General features: G+C 44.4%; 1 protein-coding gene across 1 annotated transcript; it reads left to right on the top strand.

Moving 5' to 3' along the window:
- The first annotated feature begins 412 nt into the window (after positions 1 to 412).
- LOC139386021 (bromodomain and WD repeat-containing protein 3-like) lies at positions 413 to 18,044 on the top strand. The gene is made up of 41 exons (XM_071131401.1): positions 413 to 620; positions 722 to 780; positions 887 to 916; positions 1,133 to 1,192; positions 2,108 to 2,258; positions 2,383 to 2,481; positions 2,655 to 2,815; positions 2,899 to 3,120; positions 3,514 to 3,614; positions 3,708 to 3,778; positions 4,023 to 4,123; positions 4,294 to 4,334; positions 4,631 to 4,732; positions 4,824 to 4,977; positions 6,661 to 6,795; positions 6,892 to 7,020; positions 7,110 to 7,335; positions 7,444 to 7,632; positions 7,836 to 8,025; positions 8,195 to 8,285; positions 8,387 to 8,530; positions 8,651 to 8,721; positions 8,834 to 9,050; positions 9,181 to 9,297; positions 9,542 to 9,649; positions 9,796 to 9,920; positions 11,638 to 11,720; positions 11,830 to 11,941; positions 12,061 to 12,122; positions 12,211 to 12,366; positions 12,510 to 12,756; positions 12,845 to 12,914; positions 13,002 to 13,049; positions 13,169 to 13,294; positions 13,379 to 13,531; positions 13,712 to 13,881; positions 13,989 to 14,284; positions 14,383 to 14,547; positions 14,749 to 15,081; positions 15,222 to 15,377; positions 15,494 to 18,044. Exons 1-41 carry the CDS (start codon positions 584 to 586, stop codon positions 16,882 to 16,884), a joined length of 6,699 nt encoding a protein of 2,232 aa, XP_070987502.1. The 5' UTR covers positions 413 to 583; the 3' UTR covers positions 16,885 to 18,044.
- The last annotated feature ends 2,796 nt before the right edge of the window (positions 18,045 to 20,840 follow it).

Genomic DNA, 20,840 nt, shown 5'->3' on the forward strand with positions numbered 1-20,840 from the left:
CATTGTTCTCGTCAGCATTGCATGGCCCGTTTGTCTATACACCACACATATGTTTTTCTTTATTCAGTTGAGTTATTGAAACAGCCTAAGTAGTGAAGCGATGTAAGTGCACTAAAGACTAATCGCACAGAGTAAAATGAAGGATAATAAAACGTGACAGATTTGTCTCGCTAACACGTGACGTCATCAACAAGACACGACCTTGTCGAAGAAAAGACAACAGTGCGGTCTTTAAACTATAATTCCGCATATAGAAATAACTTTATTTACATTGATCCAAAGCTTTCAAATGTATTTAAATATAATATTAGTGCAATTAGCGGCCGAGCTTCGCTTTGTCTTTGTTGTCGAACAATATTGTAAAAGTTGTTCCCCACCCCCTATTTCCTCTGCTGTGGCGGAAGTAACTAGTATTGCTGAGGCCTCATCCTTCCAATGGCGACTGAAAACAGGCTGATTAGAAAGCGGGAGCAACCGTGGAGGGGGTCAGAGCAGTGTAACCGAAATTAAATAAATATATCATACTCTCACTAGTCATAAAGTTAGTTTACAATTGTACACCAACCAAATCACGGCTGATTCAATGGCCAAAAGTCGGAATATTTCGCTCCTTGAATCGGGTAAGGCGCATATAGTTGCCTAATTCATTGCTTAAATTATAGATAAAGCTTGATTTAATTGATATCCAATTGTGGTACTATTTTCTGCTATTCACTTACAGAGCTATATTACCTAATTTCACGTTTTCTGACAACGGGTCCATGTCGGAGAGCGGCTGAGGTAAATTGGCGTGCCTTATTGACAATTTCTTACTATTCAACATTTTTGGCGAATAGTAAATGAAAGCAGCACATTCGAAACACCTATTTGTTTTAATCAATTGCAGGTTCTAGCGAGCGAACTAGAAGAATATCAGGTGTGTATTCCGGCAGCAGCGGCGTTCTGCAGTCGATGTATGTAGCTAGCGATCCCGATTGGACTGGAACGTAGAACTTGTCTCACTCACGACTTTTAATGCTTCTCTGACCGCCTCACACGTTTGACATCACACGTTTTTACTAACTTAATTTCTGGCAGTGTTTCTAGCATCTTCAGTGTTGTGATTTACACTAATGCGCACCATTTTGGATAGCTTTTACCCTGCAGATTAGACTGGCAAGGACATGAACATCCAAGATCTTACGAAGATTTGGTAAGTCTATAATCAATAGATGTAAACTCATTGTCGAATATCTGTTATTGTTGAATGACAACCACGTTGTGTGTCCGTGATTGGGCCATTTACTCTTTGTTCAATCAGATTTAATCGTTGTTACATTGTTGTTGCATAATAAACATATTTTTAACTTTTACCGGTATGTAGGATTACGTATTTTCGTATGTGTCGAAAGCTTGACACTGTAGTATAGAAACAAAATTGATATAGCATTTATAAATATATCTGTTGTACTGCAGATTGGGTGGGGACTCTTGTGGTTCTGGCTACGTCAGGACACCACTGTTGACCAATCCACGCCCTAGAAAGGCTGTCGTTGCGCTATTTTTCTTGTGACCTGTGTTGTGATTCGTCCGTTGATGAATGTGTTTTACATAAAACGTTCTGCCCACAAGGAATGTAGCACACTGGTGGAACGAGATCCGGTGTACATGAAGAACCCTAGTTATGTCAGTTATGTTTTTTTGCCCCTAGAAAAATTAAGAAATGTATATTTTCTTACAATGCCACTGGCTGACAGTGTACTGAAATATTAGACAAAGACTTTGATCTAAATAATAAATAGACAATGTGGTTGCAGTACTGTGATTCCTGGTGTCACCATTGTTTACATTTAAATTTTTTTAGTCATTTATCAGATGCGCCAGAGCGATTTACAAGAGCAATTAGGGTTAAGTGCCTTGCTCAAGGGCACAACAACAGATTTGTCACCTAGTCTGCTCTGGGATTCGAACCAGCGACCTTTCGGTTACTGGCCCAACGCTCTTGACTGCTACCCAACCTACAAATGTTGTGATGGCTTGAGGAACAAAGCATAGATAGTGGTTTAACTTGTAACAATGAAAGCTGGATGAGTCATTCTGCTCATCAACACTATGTTTGATCCCCTAGGTTGCATCCAACAGACACATTGCACCTGACCATTTGCTGCAGATCTGTAAGCAGATTGGGCCGATTCTGGACAAAGAGGTGCCATCATGTGTTCAAGGCGTACATTCCCTACTGGGAACCGGGAGGCAGTCCTTACTCAGAACATCAAAAGGTGTTCAACTTTACATGTCTTGTTTGAGCGTGAATTCTAAATGTATACATCAGCAACTATTCTTTCTGGAATCGAATTGTAAAATGAAATTATTAAATTGCCTTTTTATTTCCACCTCTTCCAGATTACGGCAATGTTCGGAGGAAAGGCTCATCATTTGCTACCCTGCACAGAGGGAGACCACCAGAGATGCATTTGACCTGCAGGGATCCTCCAAATCTAGGTTGGTATTCTCTGACACAGGATTGACATGTTCACACGATTATTTTCTATTTATACCGGTACTGTAAATGCAATGTGTTCTTATAACTCAACACATGTGTTGTTGTTTTCTGTTAACATGATTCTGTTACTATCATGTTTGGACTCTAAATCATAGTGTTTTGTCCATCACAGTGGAGGTGTACAGAGGAAGGGAGCTAACCGGTACTCAGCGGTTCAGCGCTGTGAACCCTGTGAGCAACTATCAGCACATGCGGATGCACAGGAGGATTCTGGGTCATCTGTCTGCAGTCTACTGCATCGCTTTTGATCGAACCGGTCTCAGGATTTTCACTGTGAGTCATTATAAAGATCAAGTTCTTGGGGGAAATCATTTTAGGCTCATCACTTTACCTAGCTTATCAAATCTACTTTCAAGGGCTCGGATGACTGCTTGGTGAAAATATGGTCTTCGTTTGACGGGAGGCTGCACTCCACCCTGAGAGGACATTCTGCTGAGATCTCAGACTTGGCTGTCAGCTTTGAGAATACCTTGATGGCAGCTGGCAGCTGTGACAAAACCATCCGAGTGTGGTGCCTTCGTACCTGTGCCCCTATGGCTGTCCTACAGGGGCACAGTGGGTCCATTACCTCCCTACAGGTAGGAGCTTCTATCTTCCTCCAACACCCTTATTATGTTTTTATCTGACTAATGTTAGCCGGGCAAAGAGTATGTAAGCTAATGCTGTCCACAGTTTTGCAAATGTAGAAAACCATGCAACAGTATAATGTGGTAACTGCACACATCTCCTTTTATCCCATTTTGTACATCATGTTGTGAAATCTGTTGTGAATGAAACATTTAAAACTGCCTTAATTTTGCTGGACCCCAGGAAGAGTAGCTGAATGGGGATCAATAAATACAAATACTAAACCTGGTTTGCTTCAGAAGCTCACATTGGACCACTAGTGTGTTGCTCTCAGTATAGATGTGGGTGCATAAGTCTGTCTATCTGGAACATCATTTAACTGGGTGAATTACATCTGTCCTCAGTTCTCACCATTTGCCAAGGGCTCAAAGAGATACCTGGTGTCCACTGGAACTGATGCAACAATCTGCTTTTGGCAGTGGGATGTCAATAACATCAATTTCAGGTGAGTTTCAATTGCTGGTAATTTGATCAAGATAATAATTGCATCCTGAAAATTACATCATAAGTCTGAAACATTTACACTCTGTTTGTAAAGTGATCGCCCGCAGAAGTTTACAGAGCGACCCAGGCCGGGGGTTCAGATGGTGTGCTCATCATTCAGTCCAGGTAATGATGTCAAGATAGCAGTTGTGTAAAAGAATGCTTTGGATCTTTAAATACATTCCTACAAATTGATCATAGGGTACGTATTACACTCACCATAGCTGATACAATTTTCAACCGATGCATTGATCCAGCTTTTTACCTCACCAACTGTTACAAGTATAAGCTACTCTAACATGGGTATAGAGAGACTGAACCAAATTGGGATACATTTATAGTCATTTTTGTGTTTTATAAAACATTTTAGGTGGCATGTTCTTAGCGACGGGAAGTACTGACGATGTCATCAGAATATATTACCTGGGAGGTGGGAACCCTGAAAAAATATCAGAGCTTCATGAACACACGGTAAGATCCCTTGAAGATAAACCATCAAATAGCAGCAAAAAACTGAACACAAGAAAATAATGAGTTTCTAAAAAATCATTAAATCCATTCAAGCTTTAATTTACAATAAATACAAAAAACGTTGATGTAATATTCTAATCATTGTTGTCAATATATGTTCTCATTTTTAGGACAAGGTCGACAGCATCCAATTTTGCCACTCAGGAGAAAGGTATGATCAATGTGATTAGTTGAAGCACTCACCTTAGCCCAACAGTTTTTTACTTTATAACATAAGGAATCATGAGGATTGTCTAGAGCAGTGGTTCCCAACCTTTTTCGCTCACTGTATCACTGAGTTTTGCTCTGCCTGGAGTACCCCTGAAGTACCCCCTCATTTGCATTTTACCAGTAAGCCTATGGTCTCATGAGACTTATCAAGTACCTCTTGTGCATAAGCCAAGTACCCCCAGGGACCCTTGTACCACTGGTCTAGAGTTCATTGTCTTGGTTTGCCTCGTCTCGTAGGTTTGTGAGTGGCAGTCGAGATGGCACAGCACGCATCTGGAGGCTGACTCAGCGTCAGCAGTGGAGGAGCCTTCTTCTCAATATGAACGCCACTCTACCAGGGTAAGGAATGAACAGCTTGACGGCACCATTACATACACCTACACATGCTTGTATTTATGTTTTCCTCCTTTCATATCGACTTTCTCCTCAGCTCGGAACACACAACCAATGAGGAAAGCTTTTTCAAGCCCAAGGTCACCATGGTAGCGTGGGATCGCCATGACAACTCAGTAATCACAGCCGTCAACAACCATATCCTAAAAGTGTGGAACTCTTACACGGGCCAGCTGCTACATATCCTTAAAGTAGGAGCAACCACATTCTCTTACATTCCATTTTCGTGAACATTCTGTTTCACAAAGATAACTGAGGACATTTTGTATCTGTAACCACTAGTAGTGTAGATTGCCATCCTTCAACTGCAGTGCATTCGGGAAAGTCTTCAGGCCCCTTCACTTTTTCCACATTTTGTTACGTTACGGTCTTATTGTAAAATGTATTAAGTCGTCTTTTTTCCCTCAATCTACACACAATGCCCCATAATCACAAGGCAAAAACAGGTTTTTAGAATTTTCTTTGCAACTTTATTAAAAACAGATACCTTATGTACATAAGTATTCAGACCCTTTGCTATGAGACTTGAAATTGAGCTCAGGTACATCCTGTTTTCATTGATCATCCGTGAGATGTTTTGGAAAACTTGATTGGAGAACACCTGTAGTAAATTCAATTGATTGGACATTATTTGGAAAGGCTCACACCTGTCTATATAAGGTCCCACATTTGACAGTGCATGTCAGAGCAAAAACCAAGCCATGTGTTCGAAGGAATTGTCCGTAGAGCTCTGAGACAGGATTGTGTCGAGGCACAGATCTGGGGAAGGGTACCAAAACATTTCTGCAGCATTGAAGGTCCCCAAGAACACAGTGGCCTCCATCATTCTTAAATGGAAGAAGTTCGGAACCACCAAGACTCTTCCTAGAGCTGGCCGCTCAGCCAAACTGAGCAATCGGGTGAGAAGGGCCTTGGTCAGGGAGGTGACCAAGAACCCAATGGTCACTTTGACAGAGCTACAGAGTTCCTCTGTGGAGATGGACATTCCAGAAGGACAACAATCTCTGCAGTACTCCACCAATAAGGCCAGACGGAAGCCACTCCTCGGTAAAAGTCACATGACAGCCCGCTTGGAGTTTGCCAGAACATGATTCTCTCGTCTGCGGCAGGGACTGGGAGACTAGTCGGGATCGAGGGAAATATGAACGGAGCACAGAGAGATTCTTGATGAAAACCCACTCAGGACCTCAGACTGGGGCTAGGTTTCACCTTCCAACAGGACAGTGTCCCTAAGCACACAGCCAAGACGATGCAGGAATGGCTTCGGGACAAGTCTTTGAATGTCCTTGAGTGCCCCGGACTTGAACCCGATCGAACATCTCTGGAGAGACCTGAAAATAGCTGTGCAGCGACGCTCCCCATCCAACCTGATAGCGCTTGAGAGGATCTGCAGAGAAAAGTGGGAGAAACTTCCCAAATACAGGTGTGCCAAGCTTGTAGTGCGCTCAACAAGTGCTGAGTAAAGGGTCTGAATACTTATGTAAATGTGATATTTCAGTTTATTTTGAATACATTTGCAGATATTTCTAAAAACCTGTTTTAGCTTTGTCATTATTGGGTTTTGTGTGTAGATTGATGGGGGGGAAAATTATTCAACCTATTTTAGAATAAGGCTGCATGTAACAAAATGTGGAAAAAGTGAAGAGGTCTGAATACTTCCGAATGCACTGTATTTGTATATGAAGAATAGTTGAAGTATAGTCCTAGATTCCTTGGTCAAGAGGACATTATAGTTCTACAGTTTTTTCCCCTTGTCACTGTAAGCATGCTTTTCAGGAACAGTTACTCAAATATTTTTGGTCAATGACTTGGTAAAATAGCTAAATACCATCAGACAGTGAGTTGACCTGACAGCTGTGTGATGCTCTGTACAGGGCCATGAGGCTGAGGTGTTTGTCCTGGAGCCTCACCCCTCAGATCCCAGGATCATGCTGTCTGCTGGCCACGACGGAAACGTCTTCATCTGGGACATCGTCCGGGGCACAAAGACACAGCACTACTTCAACATGGTGAGGAGGAGCCATGCACCACAGAAGACTTAACAGTAACATCCATTCTCTCCAACTATGACTAACTCCATCTTGGTTGCTCTGTCTGCCCTACAGATTGAGGGCCAGGGTCATGGTGCTGTTTTTGACTGCAAGTTCACTCCCGATGGCCAGCGCTTTGCCTGCACAGACTCCCACGGCCATCTGGTCATATTCGGCTTTGGGAGCTCCAAGCCATATGAGAAGGTAAGGATGCAGCTCCTACTACATCTATGTATAAGAAAGAGTCCTCTATTCAATGGTTGGAGATTGACTGCCTGTCTGTCTTTGTCCAGCTTCCAGATCAGGTGTTTTTCCACACCGACTATCGGCCACTGATCCGTGACGCCAACGGCTTTGTGTTGGACGAGCAGACCCAGCAGGCACCCCACCTCATGCCCCCTCCCTTCTTGGTGGATGTGGATGGGAACCCCCACCCACCCAGATACCAGCGGCTGGTCCCCGGGAGGGAGAACATTGCAGACGAACACCTGGTGCCTCAGCTGGGATATGTCGCCACAAGTATGTTAACTACCTCATTACTTGACTATCTCAGTCTTCCTGCTTTGACCATATCTTTGAGTTAATTTCACTATGTCAAATTAACTGTGTCCGTGTTGTCCAACTCAGGTGATGGCGAGGTGATGGAGCAGGTCATCAGTCAGCTGACCACGGACCACGAGGAGGCCACGGCCAGACGCAGCGTTCTGGACGACGCCATAAGGCAGCTGCAGGAGCAGCAGGACAGGCAGAGCAGACCAGGGACACAGGCCCCAGCAGAGGCCCCTGCATTCCCAGCCCCCAGCACCCCACGTAGAGGTACCAAGATAATGTTCCTAGCTCTCTTTTCCTTTCCATAAACTACCATTGCTCTTGGGCATGCTCAAATACTTCACATTCCTACATGTTGATGATTAAGGACTCCATTGGAAATGGAAAATACCCCCTCATCCCTTATGGTTAAATTAATGATTGGGTCCTAGACAAGCAGTCATGTTGTCTTCCCTCCTCTCTGTACCCAGCATCAGTGAATGAGCGAGGTGCAGCTGAGGTGCAGTCGTCCCCTAACGTGGGTCTGCGGCGCAGTGGGCAGGTGGAAGGGGTGAGACAGATGCACCAGAATGCCCCTCGCAGCCAGATGGCCACGGAGCGGGACCTGCAGGCCTGGAGACGCAGAGTGGTGGTACCCGAGCTCTCATCCAGCGGGTACAGGTGAGACAGACATCCCTCTATTCCTCAAACAACGGGGGGAGATCATCTGTATAGTTTGTTATAAGACAAAAGGATGCCATTTATAAACAAGTCTACTCCTAAATGGTTCATCTCTAGAACATTATTCCTGAAATGCAAGTTGAAATTAAATGTGTAAATGATCTTGTAGTTGCCAGGATGACTTCCGAATTACAAAAGGAGAGGAGGAGATTGCCTTATACAATGCAAAGAAACGCCGTGTGACATACGGCAGTTGTAGAGTAAGTAGACACATTTATTCATTTAAAAATCATGACTGACCACAGGGATTTTAAAATGATACTGACGTCATACCTGCATTTCTGCTTTGCTTCTGCCTCAGGATGATTCTGAAGATGAGGTGCCTTGCATCAAACGAGCACAGTCCCGCAAAAAGCAAAAAGTCTTCCAGCAGAGCAAAGATGGGATTGTGGAAGAATTCATTGAGTTCTCCTGTGAGGAAGGAGAGGAGACTGCAACATCTGAGGTATAATCTACAAACCTGTGTGATAAGAAATATGCTTTTGACATGTCCATTAAAGAATAACAAGCTATATGGAATATTGGTGAAAGAGGTCAATCTTGCAATCTCCTTCCCCGCCTCTAGGACCATGAGATGGACAGCAGTGAACTGGATTCATCCAATGAGGAAGAGGAATGGAAAAGTGACAGTTCAAGGTACAGATAAGCTATTTGCTTCTCTTGATTCCTTGCAAAGGGGCACATGGCGTATGTCATATTGTCGTTTCGCTTGGCTTAATGTGAACATAACTTATGTTGCCCATGACAGCCACTCGTCCAGTGAGTACTCTGACTGGACAGCAGACGCTGGGATTAACCTGCAGCCCTCCACTCCCGTGTCATCACGGAAACGAGTTCGGCGGCAGCTTAGCAGCTCGGAGGAAGATAACGAGGAGGAAGAGGAGAAGCAGCAAAGTGACGAGGAAGAACGACCTCCTCAGACTAGCAAGCAGAAATCCAAGAAGCCCAAAAGCAAGATGCCCAAGGTTAGCCACTGTACTAACCTGCATATTTTGTTTGTCAATGCTTGTATCCTGCTCTCGTATGACAAAAAGTAGTTTCACTTCCCTATTGATTTAATATTCAATCTTATGTAATTGTACATGTGTATCACAGTGGCCTAAAGCCAGGCCGTCGATGAACAGAGAAGTGTCCAACGAGTTCAGACCCTCAACGTGGATCACTGATGTCGTTCCCAGGAAGTCTCCCTTCGTTCCCCAGATGGGTGATGAGGTACGTGACTGTCTGGACCATATGGCTTCCCTACTGTTGTTGTGTGCATCTTTGGGGTTGAAGTCAGGAGGCTGGTGGGAGGAGCTATAGGTATTGATTAAATGGAACGGTATCAAACATATGGAAACCAATTTTGACCCCGTTCCATTAATTCCATTCCAGCTGTTTCAATGAGCCTGTCCTCCTATAGCTCCCCCCATCAGCCCCCTCTGGTCTAATTAATGTTACCCTCTCTCTCCCTCAGGTAATCTATTTCCGCCAGGGTCACGAGGCGTATGTGGAGGCAGTGAACAGGAACAACCTGTACCCCATTAACATGGAGAAACAGCCCTGGAGGAAGATGGAGCTGAGGGTAAGAACATCATATCCACTCTGCTCCAAACTAGGAAACAGATAAATCTGTCTTCTGCCTGTAGAAAATGGGTTAGTGTGTTGAGAGGGCCAGTGTCTGAAAGGACATTGTTGAAGAGTAACTTGAAATCCTCCTTCTCTCTACAGGACCAAGAGTTTGTTAAAATAACTGGGATCAAGTATGAAGTATGCCCTCCGACACTGTGCCGCCTGAAACTGACGCTCATTGACCATGGCACGGGCAAAATCACAGACAAATCATTTTATGTCAAGTAAATGATGCAACCACTTCAAAGTGTCTAACATTGAAGATACAGTGGGGAGAACAAATATTTGATACACTGACCATTTTGCAGGTTTTCCTACTTACAAAGCATGTAGAGGTCTGTCATTTTTATCATAGGTACACTTCAACTGTGAGAGACGGAATCTAAAACAAAAATCCAGAAAATCACTGTATGATTTTTAAGGAATTCATTTGCATTTTATTGCATGACATAAGTATTTGATCACCTACCAACCAGTAAGAATTCCGGCTCTCACAGACCTGTTAGTTTTTCTTTAAGAAGCCCTCCTGTTCTCCACTCATTACCTGTATTAACTGCACCTGTTTGAACTCGTTACTTGTATAAAAGACACCTGTCCACACACTCAATCAAACAGACTCCAACCTCTCCACAATGGCCAAGACCAGAGAGCTGTGTAAGGACATCAGGGATAAAATTGTAGACCTGCACAAGGCTGGGATGGGCTACAGGACAATAGGCAAGCAGCTTGGTGAGAAGGCAACAACTGTTGGCGCAATTTATTACAAAATGGAAGAAGTTCAAGATGACGGTCAATCACCCTCGGTCTGTGGCTCCATGAAAGATCTCACCTCGTGGGGCATCAATGATCATGAGGAAGGTGAGGGATCAGCCCAGAACTATACGACAGGACCTGGTCAATGACCTGAAGAGAGCTGGGACCACAGTCTCAAAGAAACCCATTAGTAACACACTACGCCGTCATGGATTAAAATCCTGCAGTGCATGCAAGGTCCCCCTGCTCAAGCCAGCGCATGTCCAGGCCCGTCTGAAGTTTGCCAATGACCATCTGGATGACCCAGAAGAGGGAATGGGAGAAGGTCATGTGGTCTGATGAGACAAAAATATAGCTTTTTGGTCTAAACTCCACTCGCCATGTTTGGAGGAAAAAGGATGAGTACAACCCCAAGAACAACATCCCAACCGTGAAGCATGGAGGTGGAAACATCATTCTTTGGGGACGCTTTCTGCAAAGGGAACAGGACGACTGCACCGTATTGAGGGGAGGAAGGATGGGGCCATGTATCGCGAGATCTTGGCCAACAACCTCCTTCTCTCAGTGAGAGCATTGAAGATGGGTCGTGGCTGGGTCTTCCAGTATGGCAACGACCCGAAACACACAGCCAGGGCAACTAAGGAGTGGCTCCATAAGAAGCATCTCAAGGTCCTGGAGTGGCCTAGCCAGTCACCAGACCTGAACCCAATAGAAAATCTTTGGAGGGAGCTGAAAGTCCGTATTGCCCAGTGACAGCCCCGAAACCTGAAGGATCTGGAGAAGGTCTGTATGGAGGAGTGGGCCAACATCCCTGCTGCAGTGTGTGCAAACCTGGTCAAGAACTACAGGAAACGTATGATCTCTGTAATTGCAAACACAGGTTTCTGTACCAAATATTAAGTTCTGCTTTTCTGATGTATCAGATACTTATGTCATGCAATAAAATGCAAATGAATTACTTAAAAATCATACAATGTGATTTTCTGGATTTTTGTTTTAGATTCCGTCTCTCACAGTTGAAGTGTACCTATGATAAAAAAATTACAGACCTCTACATGCTTTGTAAGTCGGAAAACCTGCAAATTTGGCAGTGTATCAAATACTTGTTCTCCCCACTGTACATGTACGTTTTTACAGACATTACCAGAGACATTTGGTGACTTTGGACTTCTGTACGCCTCCCCTCAGGTACCATGACATGCCGGATGTGATTGACTTCCTCGTGCTTCGGCAGAGTTATGACGAAGCACGCAGTAGAGTCTGGCAGCCAAGTAAGTTAACAACTCAAGGTATAGTAATGCGTGAGATGAATGGGTCAACATTTCGAAGCAATATTTTCTGCATTTCCCCCATCTAAAATGGTATTATTCCTCACTGCAGATGACAGATTCCGGTCTGTAATAGATGATGCCTGGTGGTTTGGGATCATTGTTTGTCAGGAGCCATACCAGCTTGAATATCCAGACAGTCATTTCCAGTGCTTCAAAGTCAGGTGAGAATGTATGATTGGGTCTGCGTTGTTGGAAACCAGTCAAAATGGTCTCGCAACGGTTGATGCCTTCTGCGGTGGATTGCATGTTTCTAACCTGCTTGGTTTTGCTTTGTTGCCAGATGGGACAATGGTGAAATGGAGAAGCTAAGTCCTTGGGATGTGGAAGCTATTCCAGAGGATGGTAATTTAACAGACTCTGTTGTTGGAAATGTTTCATTCTAGGACAGAGGTACTGTATGGTAACAATGGTGTGTGTCTGTGCTCTTCAGCCCAGCAACCTGAGTGTGTAGGTGGAGGGGTTCCAGTGACAGCAGAGGAGATGAGAGAGGTCATGTATAAACCCCAGACAGGAGAGTGGGGTGAGAGGAGTAGAGACAACGAGTGTGAACGCATCATAGCAGGCATTGAGCAACTCATCACCGTTGGTAAGAACACTTACCTCACCACTGCATTTTGGTACTATTTCATCCTCAGCAGACCTCGGATTGTATAACATTCCTAGATGGGCTAGTGAGGTTTTGAATTTCAAATTCACAGTACTTCTGATTTTGTTATTTTTTATTTACAGATATTGTAGCCCCATTTTCTGGCCCGGTGGACATAGTTCAGTACCCAACCTACTGCACGGTGATAGCCTTCCCTACAGACCTGAGCACCATCAGACTGAGACTTATAAATAGGTTCTACAGGCGACTGTCCTCTTTAGTTTGGGATGCCAGATACATTGTGCACAACGCCCGGACCTTCAATGAGCCAAGGAGCAAGATAGCCCATTCAGCAAAACTTATCACAGATGTCCTGCTAAAATTTATCAAGTGAGTTGTCCAAGTGTTATTGAGCTTTAACTTGTACAGATAAATGTATCTGTATTTAACAACTTGTGTTGCTTTTTTATTTCCTCAGTCGACCTAGCTGTACAGATATTATGGAGATCTACAGTGCTATTGAAGACATGGACTATACGGATGACGAGGTAAATCAGGGTTGATCATCAAATCATTCACAACTTGCTGTGTAACTTTTGGGTTGAACTGATATTGATTTGAATGTCCATTCCCAGGACCTGGAAGAGGCACCAGGCCCCTCTTCTGGACACAGACTGCGCCAGGTAAGTAATGAATGATGATGTAAAAAACAGAACATCTTTGTCTTAAAATCAGCAATAAAAATTTAGGGAAGTGGCTGGGATGTTGTCTTATCTTATGTATGAGTCTCCCTTCACCCCAGCGCTCTGTGGAGACTGTACCTGACCAGGACTCCTGGAAGGGGCAGTGCAAGCGCCTGATGAACTATGTCTTTGAGTGTGAGGACTCCGAGCCCTTCAGAAAGCCTGTGGATCCTACCTCTTACCCAGTAAGAGAACACAGAGTTCTACTGTAATAATGACTCTGGCTTTGACAGAACTGTTGATCTAATGTGGCTCATGTCTGTTTGCAGGACTACCTTAGCATAATTGACACTCCCATGGACTTTGGGACTGTGAAGGGGACCCTTGAGGAGGACCGCTATGAAAACCCCATGGAGCTCTGCAAAGACATACGTCTGATATTTGCCAACGCTAAAGCCTTCACGCCAAACAAACGCTCAAAGGTATTTCCGCTCTTGCATTTCCAAACCATACAAGCGATTCCAGTGTAAGAAATTCAGCACTCTTCTATTGAGTTGATCTTCATTTGACATTGGTCAGGCTCTGGATTGTCATCAATCTAGGTACTAGGACCTGATGCCAAGTTGCTGTGCTCTACAGATTTTTATCTCCTCTGTCCCCAGATCTACAGTATGACTTTGCGGCTCTCTGCATTCTTCGAAGAGCGAATCAGAACAATCATATCGCAATACAAAACTGCCGTCAAGAGCAGCGAGAAGCTCCGCCGCAGCCAGAGGTTCCGGAAGAAGCTTCAGCACCACGAGTCTAATGTGCCCAGCACTAACACCACAAGGTAGGCCTCACTTCTACTGCCCACAGACCTCATTGGGCTTAAGGAAATGTACTTATGTGGTCCACAGGACCTACAGCACTACTAATGATATTGTTCTTTCCCTTCAGCCAAAAGAGGGCTGCTCTAAAAACTCAGGAAAAAGTGGAAGTGGCGTCAACGACTAAATCTACCTCAGCCAAAGTGTCTGCTACCGAGAGAACCAGGAGAAGGAACCAAAGCAGTGACAGCTCAGACCACAGCTCTTCTGAAGCCTCCTCAGGGTCAGACTCTGAGATTGAGAGCGAGTTATCTATGAGTGACTCTGAAGAGGAGAAACGCCCGGGGTCCTCACGGCACCATCACAGCAGAGAGACCAGGGGAACCAGAAGAGTCACCAGGAACAAGGGGGCAAAGAAGAAAAAAAGTTAGGATTTCACATAAATCTGGTAGAAGGCAGTTTGCAAGACATCCCTTAGTCTCTGTCCCTCTAATAAAATCCCTGTTTTTGACGTTTTATTTCAGTTGCCGAGAGCGAGGAAGAGTCCTCCAATGAGGGGGAGGAGAGTGAGGACGGTGGGAAGTTGTCAAACTCTTTGTCTCGTCAATTCCCAATTAGGACCAGCAGCAGGAGCATCAGGCTGACCAGGAACAATGCTGTTGCCCATAGGAAAAGCACCAAACAGCCAGGTAAACACCATAGAGCAGGGAAAAGGAGAGGTAACTAGAGCAGGGAGTGGTCAGGCAAATGCCCTTACAGATGAAGAAAAATGCACAGACAACTGTCCTTATGGTTAAAGGTCTGAACTGCCTGTGGGAGCAGATATTTTTTTTAGGTATTATATGATTATTAGCCATTTAAAATGTTGTTGCTGCTCTGTGTGTGTCCAGAGAGGGGTGCCCAGATGAATGGTCACAGCAGAAAATCTGGGCGAGAGAGACGGCTAAGCAGCGAATCTGAGAGATCACCATCCCAAGGTACAGACACTTACAGGGAGGAGGATGAGGAGGAGAATCTAGGCCGCAGGACAATGAAAAGGAAGACTGCCAGAGCGGCCGTCAACAAGATGAAGCTTCTGGAAGCCTCTGAGGAAAACTATGGTTCAGCCTCTGAGGAAGAGGATAAACAAAGGAGGAAAAGCAGCCGCCATGCGACCCGAGTCAGCAAACGCACTACCGTGATCCAGAGCAGCTCTGAATCTGAGGAGCAGTCATCAGCACAGAGTGAGCACACAGTCGGCTTAGACTGGTTTGGATCAACTTTTATTGTTCATGGATCTACTGTACCAGAGCCACAAAAGGGTGCGGTGCGTTCATTGAAAAAACATTTAACACTGTTGGGTAACACACTTTCTTTCCCCTAGGTTCTAAAAAAGACAAGGATTCATTGGGTGATTGGGAGAACAATGAGGACAGTATTGAGAGTGAAGCTTCATCCTCTCGTTGTCATCAGAATGGAGAGAGTAAGAATTCCAGCAGCCGCAGAACGACCAGACAAGCTGCAGAGACGGGTGGTAGGGGTAAGAGCTACAGGCATACTGTAGATGCTTTCAGTCATGGCTACTTTCTCTGCCTTATCTCCAAGTTCAGTCATTTGTTGCTGTAGTGTTAATGTTTGTATTTATCTCTATTTCAGATGATTTGTCTCATGTAAATGGGCACAGCACAAAACATAACAGTACTTCTGAGGAGGAGAGCTCTGATGGTGAAGAAGAGGAAGAAGCTGTTGAGTCTCAGAAGTCCTCCAGAAGCTTGACAACCGCTGCAGTGAGTAAAATTAAAACTTGCATTACCAGCTATATGGCGGAAGAGAAGTCTGGCTCCAGAAAGAGACAGCACAAACCTCTGGCAAGCTCTGACGAGGAATACCGAGAACACTATACTCAAAAGCACCCTCACCAAAATGGGAGGAAGGTGGAGAAAGAAAATGCTGAAGGCTCTGAGAAAAATAGTAAATTGCATTCAAAAAGCCAAGAACAAACATCTGCCTCAACCCACAAACAGGATGTCCCCGAATCAGAGGAACTCAGTGACACTCCGAAGAGATCAAACTCTCACAAAAAAAGATTGAGGTCTGAAGAGGAGGAGGAGGAAGAAGACGGCAACCACTCAGATAATGAATCTAAGGGAGAATCCAATAAACGTCAGTTGCGAAACAACAACAAACCCAAAAGACCGAGTCACAATGACTCTGTTTCAGAGAGCGAGGAGGAAGTTGTACCCGACAGGAGAGCAAGGAGAAAACAACTGCGTGCTTCCTCAGAGGAAGAATCTGATGGGAAGGAGAAGCATAGCCCTAGCAGGCGTCCTTGCCTTCGAGCCCAACCAAAAAAGAAATACATCAATGAAGACTCTGAGGAGGACTTGAATTCAGAGATGCAAGTCAGTTGTAAGAATGGGAATAGCAATGCTGTTTCAGATAAAGGACATCAACGCAACCGAAAAGCTTCCCCAGCTACTACAAAACAGTCTTCTTCCAAGAGAAAATGCATTTACACCTCAGACTCCTCAGACAACCCTTATGAAAAGAAACGGTGCATGCCCATGGCTAAGAGCTACTGCGAAGATGAGGGCGAGAGAGAAACAAAAAGCTCCAACTACAAGTATCCCAAGAAGGAATCTGGATCCAAGTCTGAACCTGAGGACTGTAGTAGTCAGGAAGACACCTCTTCCCACCAAGGGTCAGAGGAGGAGGTGGTTGAGTGTCCAAGGAGGAAGAGACGTTTGGAGCAACACAAAGGCAAGCGAAAGGAACGCTGCAGCAGCAGTGCCCACAGTTCTGCCTCTGAAAGCGAGGAGGACGAAGAGTCTTCTGCCAGCTCAGGGACCCAGAGCAGTCCAAAGAGAAAAAAACACAAAAGGAGGTCAAGGGTCAGCGACAAGGGTGCCGCCCGACAACACCGGAGGGACCCCTCTGAGGCAGACAGTGACCAGTCGTATGCAGAATTCCAGAGAGGAGAGTGTGGAACGCGTATCAAGACCCGAAACCGTGGCAAACGAACGGTGACATATCACGACAGCGAATGAAGGCTTAGCCAGAGAGACTAACTGGAGACCTTGAAGACACTTGATCGCCACATTAAAGGTAGTAGCACTGGAGCTTTTTCAAGAGGAAATGCTGTGAATCTGTTTCATTCAGGGATATTTATATTTTCTATGAAAAAAAAGAGTAGTTTTATAAAATATAGCGCAAACCACCTCCCATTCTGCTTTTGTGATTTGGCCAGCTAAATAACTGTTCGGGGGAGCATTGTCAGCTTGGGTGCTATCTTAATATACCTCTGTTTAATCAAGCAAATTTTGCTGGCTTGCACTAAGAAACACACTGTAAAGAGATATTTCATACACTAGTTTCACATTAGGAACTCAGGGGTCAACTAAGTTTACTGTAGTCTCAGCCATTCAGTCTTGGGAGCTAGAGTAGTTAGGGACAATAAACATTTCCAGGATGGCGGTTTCAGTCCAAGCACACTTACTGAGACAACTAATCCACTTCACCCTCCTTTGACTTCAAGTCCTTTGTAAATCCACATGAATGATCCTTTACTGTATTGTGAGGTGACTTGTTTATGAGCCAAAATGTACAAATTTGAATTCCTAGTCTGTCCCGTCCCCCCGTCCCCCCCTCTTTCATTTTTTTCATTTTTTTGGGGGGGGGGGGGGAATATGTGTGGCATGAATTCTAGTCATGGAATGAGGTGTAAATATATGGGATTGACAATGGCATCTTTTGAAAGGTTTATGAGGATCACTCTGTAGGAAACGATTGCTTGTTTTAGTTTGAGCATTAATTTCATTGTTATGTCATTACAATGCATTGTCTTGCCACATGTCACATTGGTACCCTTTTGCCAAGTACAGGAAACCAAAAAGTACTTATTGCAAAATACTGTGATTTCTCATATTGGGAAGACATTCTAGTGTTATGTACTCTCAGTATTACATTTATTTTCGGAGAGAACTTAACTGCATTTTACTTTTTGCCAGTCACAATTTAGTTATGTGTTGCGGCGGTCTTGAACTGTAATTGCATTGACATGTTTGCTAAATATTTTTCATACACTTTGATACAAACAGATTTCATAGAAAAATGTTACTGGTACCCATATGGTTGTGGAGTACAAGAGGGCTGTTTTTTTCTGTTTTTTTTTTTTCTTCTTCTCGGTAATAAAGACATAAATTCAAGGCTCACTTTGTATGTGTTATCAATGTCAATGCATTCTTAACCATTCCTTAAACTGAACAAAAATATAAACGTAACTTCAAAGATTTTGCTGAGTTACAGTTCATATAAGAGGATCAGTCAATTGAAATAAATTCCATTAGGCCCTAATCTATAGATTTCACATGGCTGGGCAGGGGTGCAGCCGTGGGTGGCCCACCCACTGGGGAGCCAGGCCCAGCCAATGGGGAGCCAGGCCCAGCCAATTGGAATGAGTTTTTCTCCACAAAAAGGGCTTTATTACAGATAGTGAGTACAGATAGTAAGCTTTTTGTGCGTATGGAACATTGCTGGGATCTTTTATTTCAGCTCATGACACATGGGACTAACACTTTACATTTAATACATCCCACTAATGCTGTGTGGATCAATGCTTTTGCCACCGTGTGGATTGTATTTGAAGCAGTAGTTCAAAAACTAAGTGACACCACCAATATATAATGCTGTGTTGATGTGCTAGTCGGAACTAGGAAACTCGGAAATGTTCAACTTTCTAACTGGTTGTAGTTATACATGTGCTGCGTTCAATGAATCAGTAAGACATTTCTGCATTTCCTAGTTCCAACTAGCATTTGAACGCAGCATAAATTATTGGACATCACTGGGGCGCATGCCTCGTTTTTATTATCTCGGAAATGTCGACTTGCTAATCTAGGCGGCAGTGTCGGATCCCGAGTTACCCATTTGGGATGTATCAGGGTGTTTTCACACTTGGACCCTTTCAGACAATTTTTGTGAACTCTGTACGGTTCACTTATTTTTTTGTGTGCAGTGTGAATAGTCCATAGGAACTCAGACCCCTCAAAAGCCCCTGAAGCGAACCAAACTGAGACCATCTCGTGAGGTGGTCTGAGTTCTGTTCCCTTTTTTGGGGGACAATGTGAACACAAGGCTCCCCAGGTTCGCTTGTCATTATTCCTGCACCACAAACTATCAAATAAAATTTTATTAGTCACATGCGCAGAAATACAACAGGTGTAGACCTTAAGGTAAAATGGTTACTTACGAGCCCCTAACCAACAATTCAGTTTCAAAAGAATAAGATAAAAGTAACAAGTAATTAATGAGCACCAGTGAAATAACAATAGCAAGACTATATACAGGGGGGGTACTGATACAGAGCCACTGTGGGGACACTGGTTAGTTGAGGTAATATGTACATGTAGGTAGAGTTAAGGTGACAACAGAGAGTAGCAGTGGTGTAAAGAGAGAGGGGGGCAATGCAAATAGTCTGGGTAGCCATTTGATTAGATGTTCAGGAGTCTTGTGGCTTGGGGGTAGAAGTTGTTTAGACGCCTCTTGGACCTAAACTTGGTGCTCCGGTACCACTTGCCCTGTGGTAGCAAAGAGAACAGTCTATGACTAGGGAGGCTGGAGTGACAATTTTTAAGGCCTTCCTCTGACACCGCCTGGTATAGAGGTCCTGGATGGCAGAAAGCTTGGCCCCAGTGATGTGCTGGGCCGTTCGCACTACCCTCTGTAGTGCCTTGCGGTCGGAGGCGGAGCAGTTGCCATACCAGGCAGTGATGCAACCAGTCAGGATGCTTTCGATGATGCTGTAGAACCTTTTGAGGATCTGAGGACCCATGCCAAATCTTTTCGGTCTCCTGAGGGGGAATAGGTTGTGTTGTGCCCTCTTCACAACTGTCTTGGTGTGCTTGGACCATGTTAGTTTGTTGGTGATGTGGACACCAAGGTACTCGAAGCTCTCAACCTTCTCCACTGCAGCCCCGTCGATGAGAATGGGGACGTGCTCTGTGCTCTTTTTCCTGTAGTCCACAATCATCTCCTTTGTCTTGATCGCATTGAGGGAGAGGTTGTTGTCCTGGCACCACACGGCCAGGTCTCCGACCTCCCTATAGGCTCTCTCGTAGTTGTCGGTGATCACTAGACTACTGCAACACCGTTTCCCCTACCATAAACCCTCTCACATTGGTGCCACAAAAGAGAGAAGTTGATGATGTGCAGGTTGGCAGAAAAAAATGGGTGCTGTTTTTGGACAGGCCTATTGATTAGTGATTGTCACGGATGCACAGAAATTCTTAAACATGAGTTTTTAGTTAAGAATATTTGTTTACAATATGTGATCTTTAGGCTAAGAAAGCTGCATAAACCTTTTATTCGATTGTAGGGTTTGAATAGTGTGAGAAGACACCAACATATTTGGTGAGAATCACAACAGAGTACAAATCAATTATAGTTCTTAACGAGGCAGTAGCCTACATGGGGTGTACAATTTTCAATTACAGCATGATTCTTTTTTACCCCCTTTTTCAATCTTGTCTCATCACTTCAACTCCCTAACGGGCTCGGGATGCGAAGGCTGAGTCATGCGTCCCCCGAAACATGACCCGCCAAACCGCGCTTCTTAACACCCGCTGGTTTAACCCCGAAGCCGGTCGCACCAATGTGTCGGAGGAAACACTGTTTAACTGACAACCGAGATTAGACTGCAGGTGCCCGGCACACCACAAGGAGTTGCTAGAGTGTGATGAGCCAAGTAAAGCCTCCCCCGGCCAAAACATCTCCTAACGCGGCTCTACGCAAATAACCTACGTTCATTTTAATTCGGAGGTCTCAAGTTTCCGACAGGACATGAACGAGGCATAACCCATTTTATAAATCGTTCAGCACTTTCGGTATAAATTATGCTATCTGTTACAGGCAAAACAATTATTTATAGTTATGCCTACCATTCCGCACCATTAGGACATATTTTGGAATATTAATATAGTGCCAAGTTGATCAAGTAAATGTGGCA

The sequence above is a fragment of the Oncorhynchus clarkii genome, chromosome 27 (genome assembly GCF_045791955.1).
Source record: "Oncorhynchus clarkii lewisi isolate Uvic-CL-2024 chromosome 27, UVic_Ocla_1.0, whole genome shotgun sequence".
NCBI classification, from domain to species: domain Eukaryota; kingdom Metazoa; phylum Chordata; class Actinopteri; order Salmoniformes; family Salmonidae; genus Oncorhynchus; species Oncorhynchus clarkii.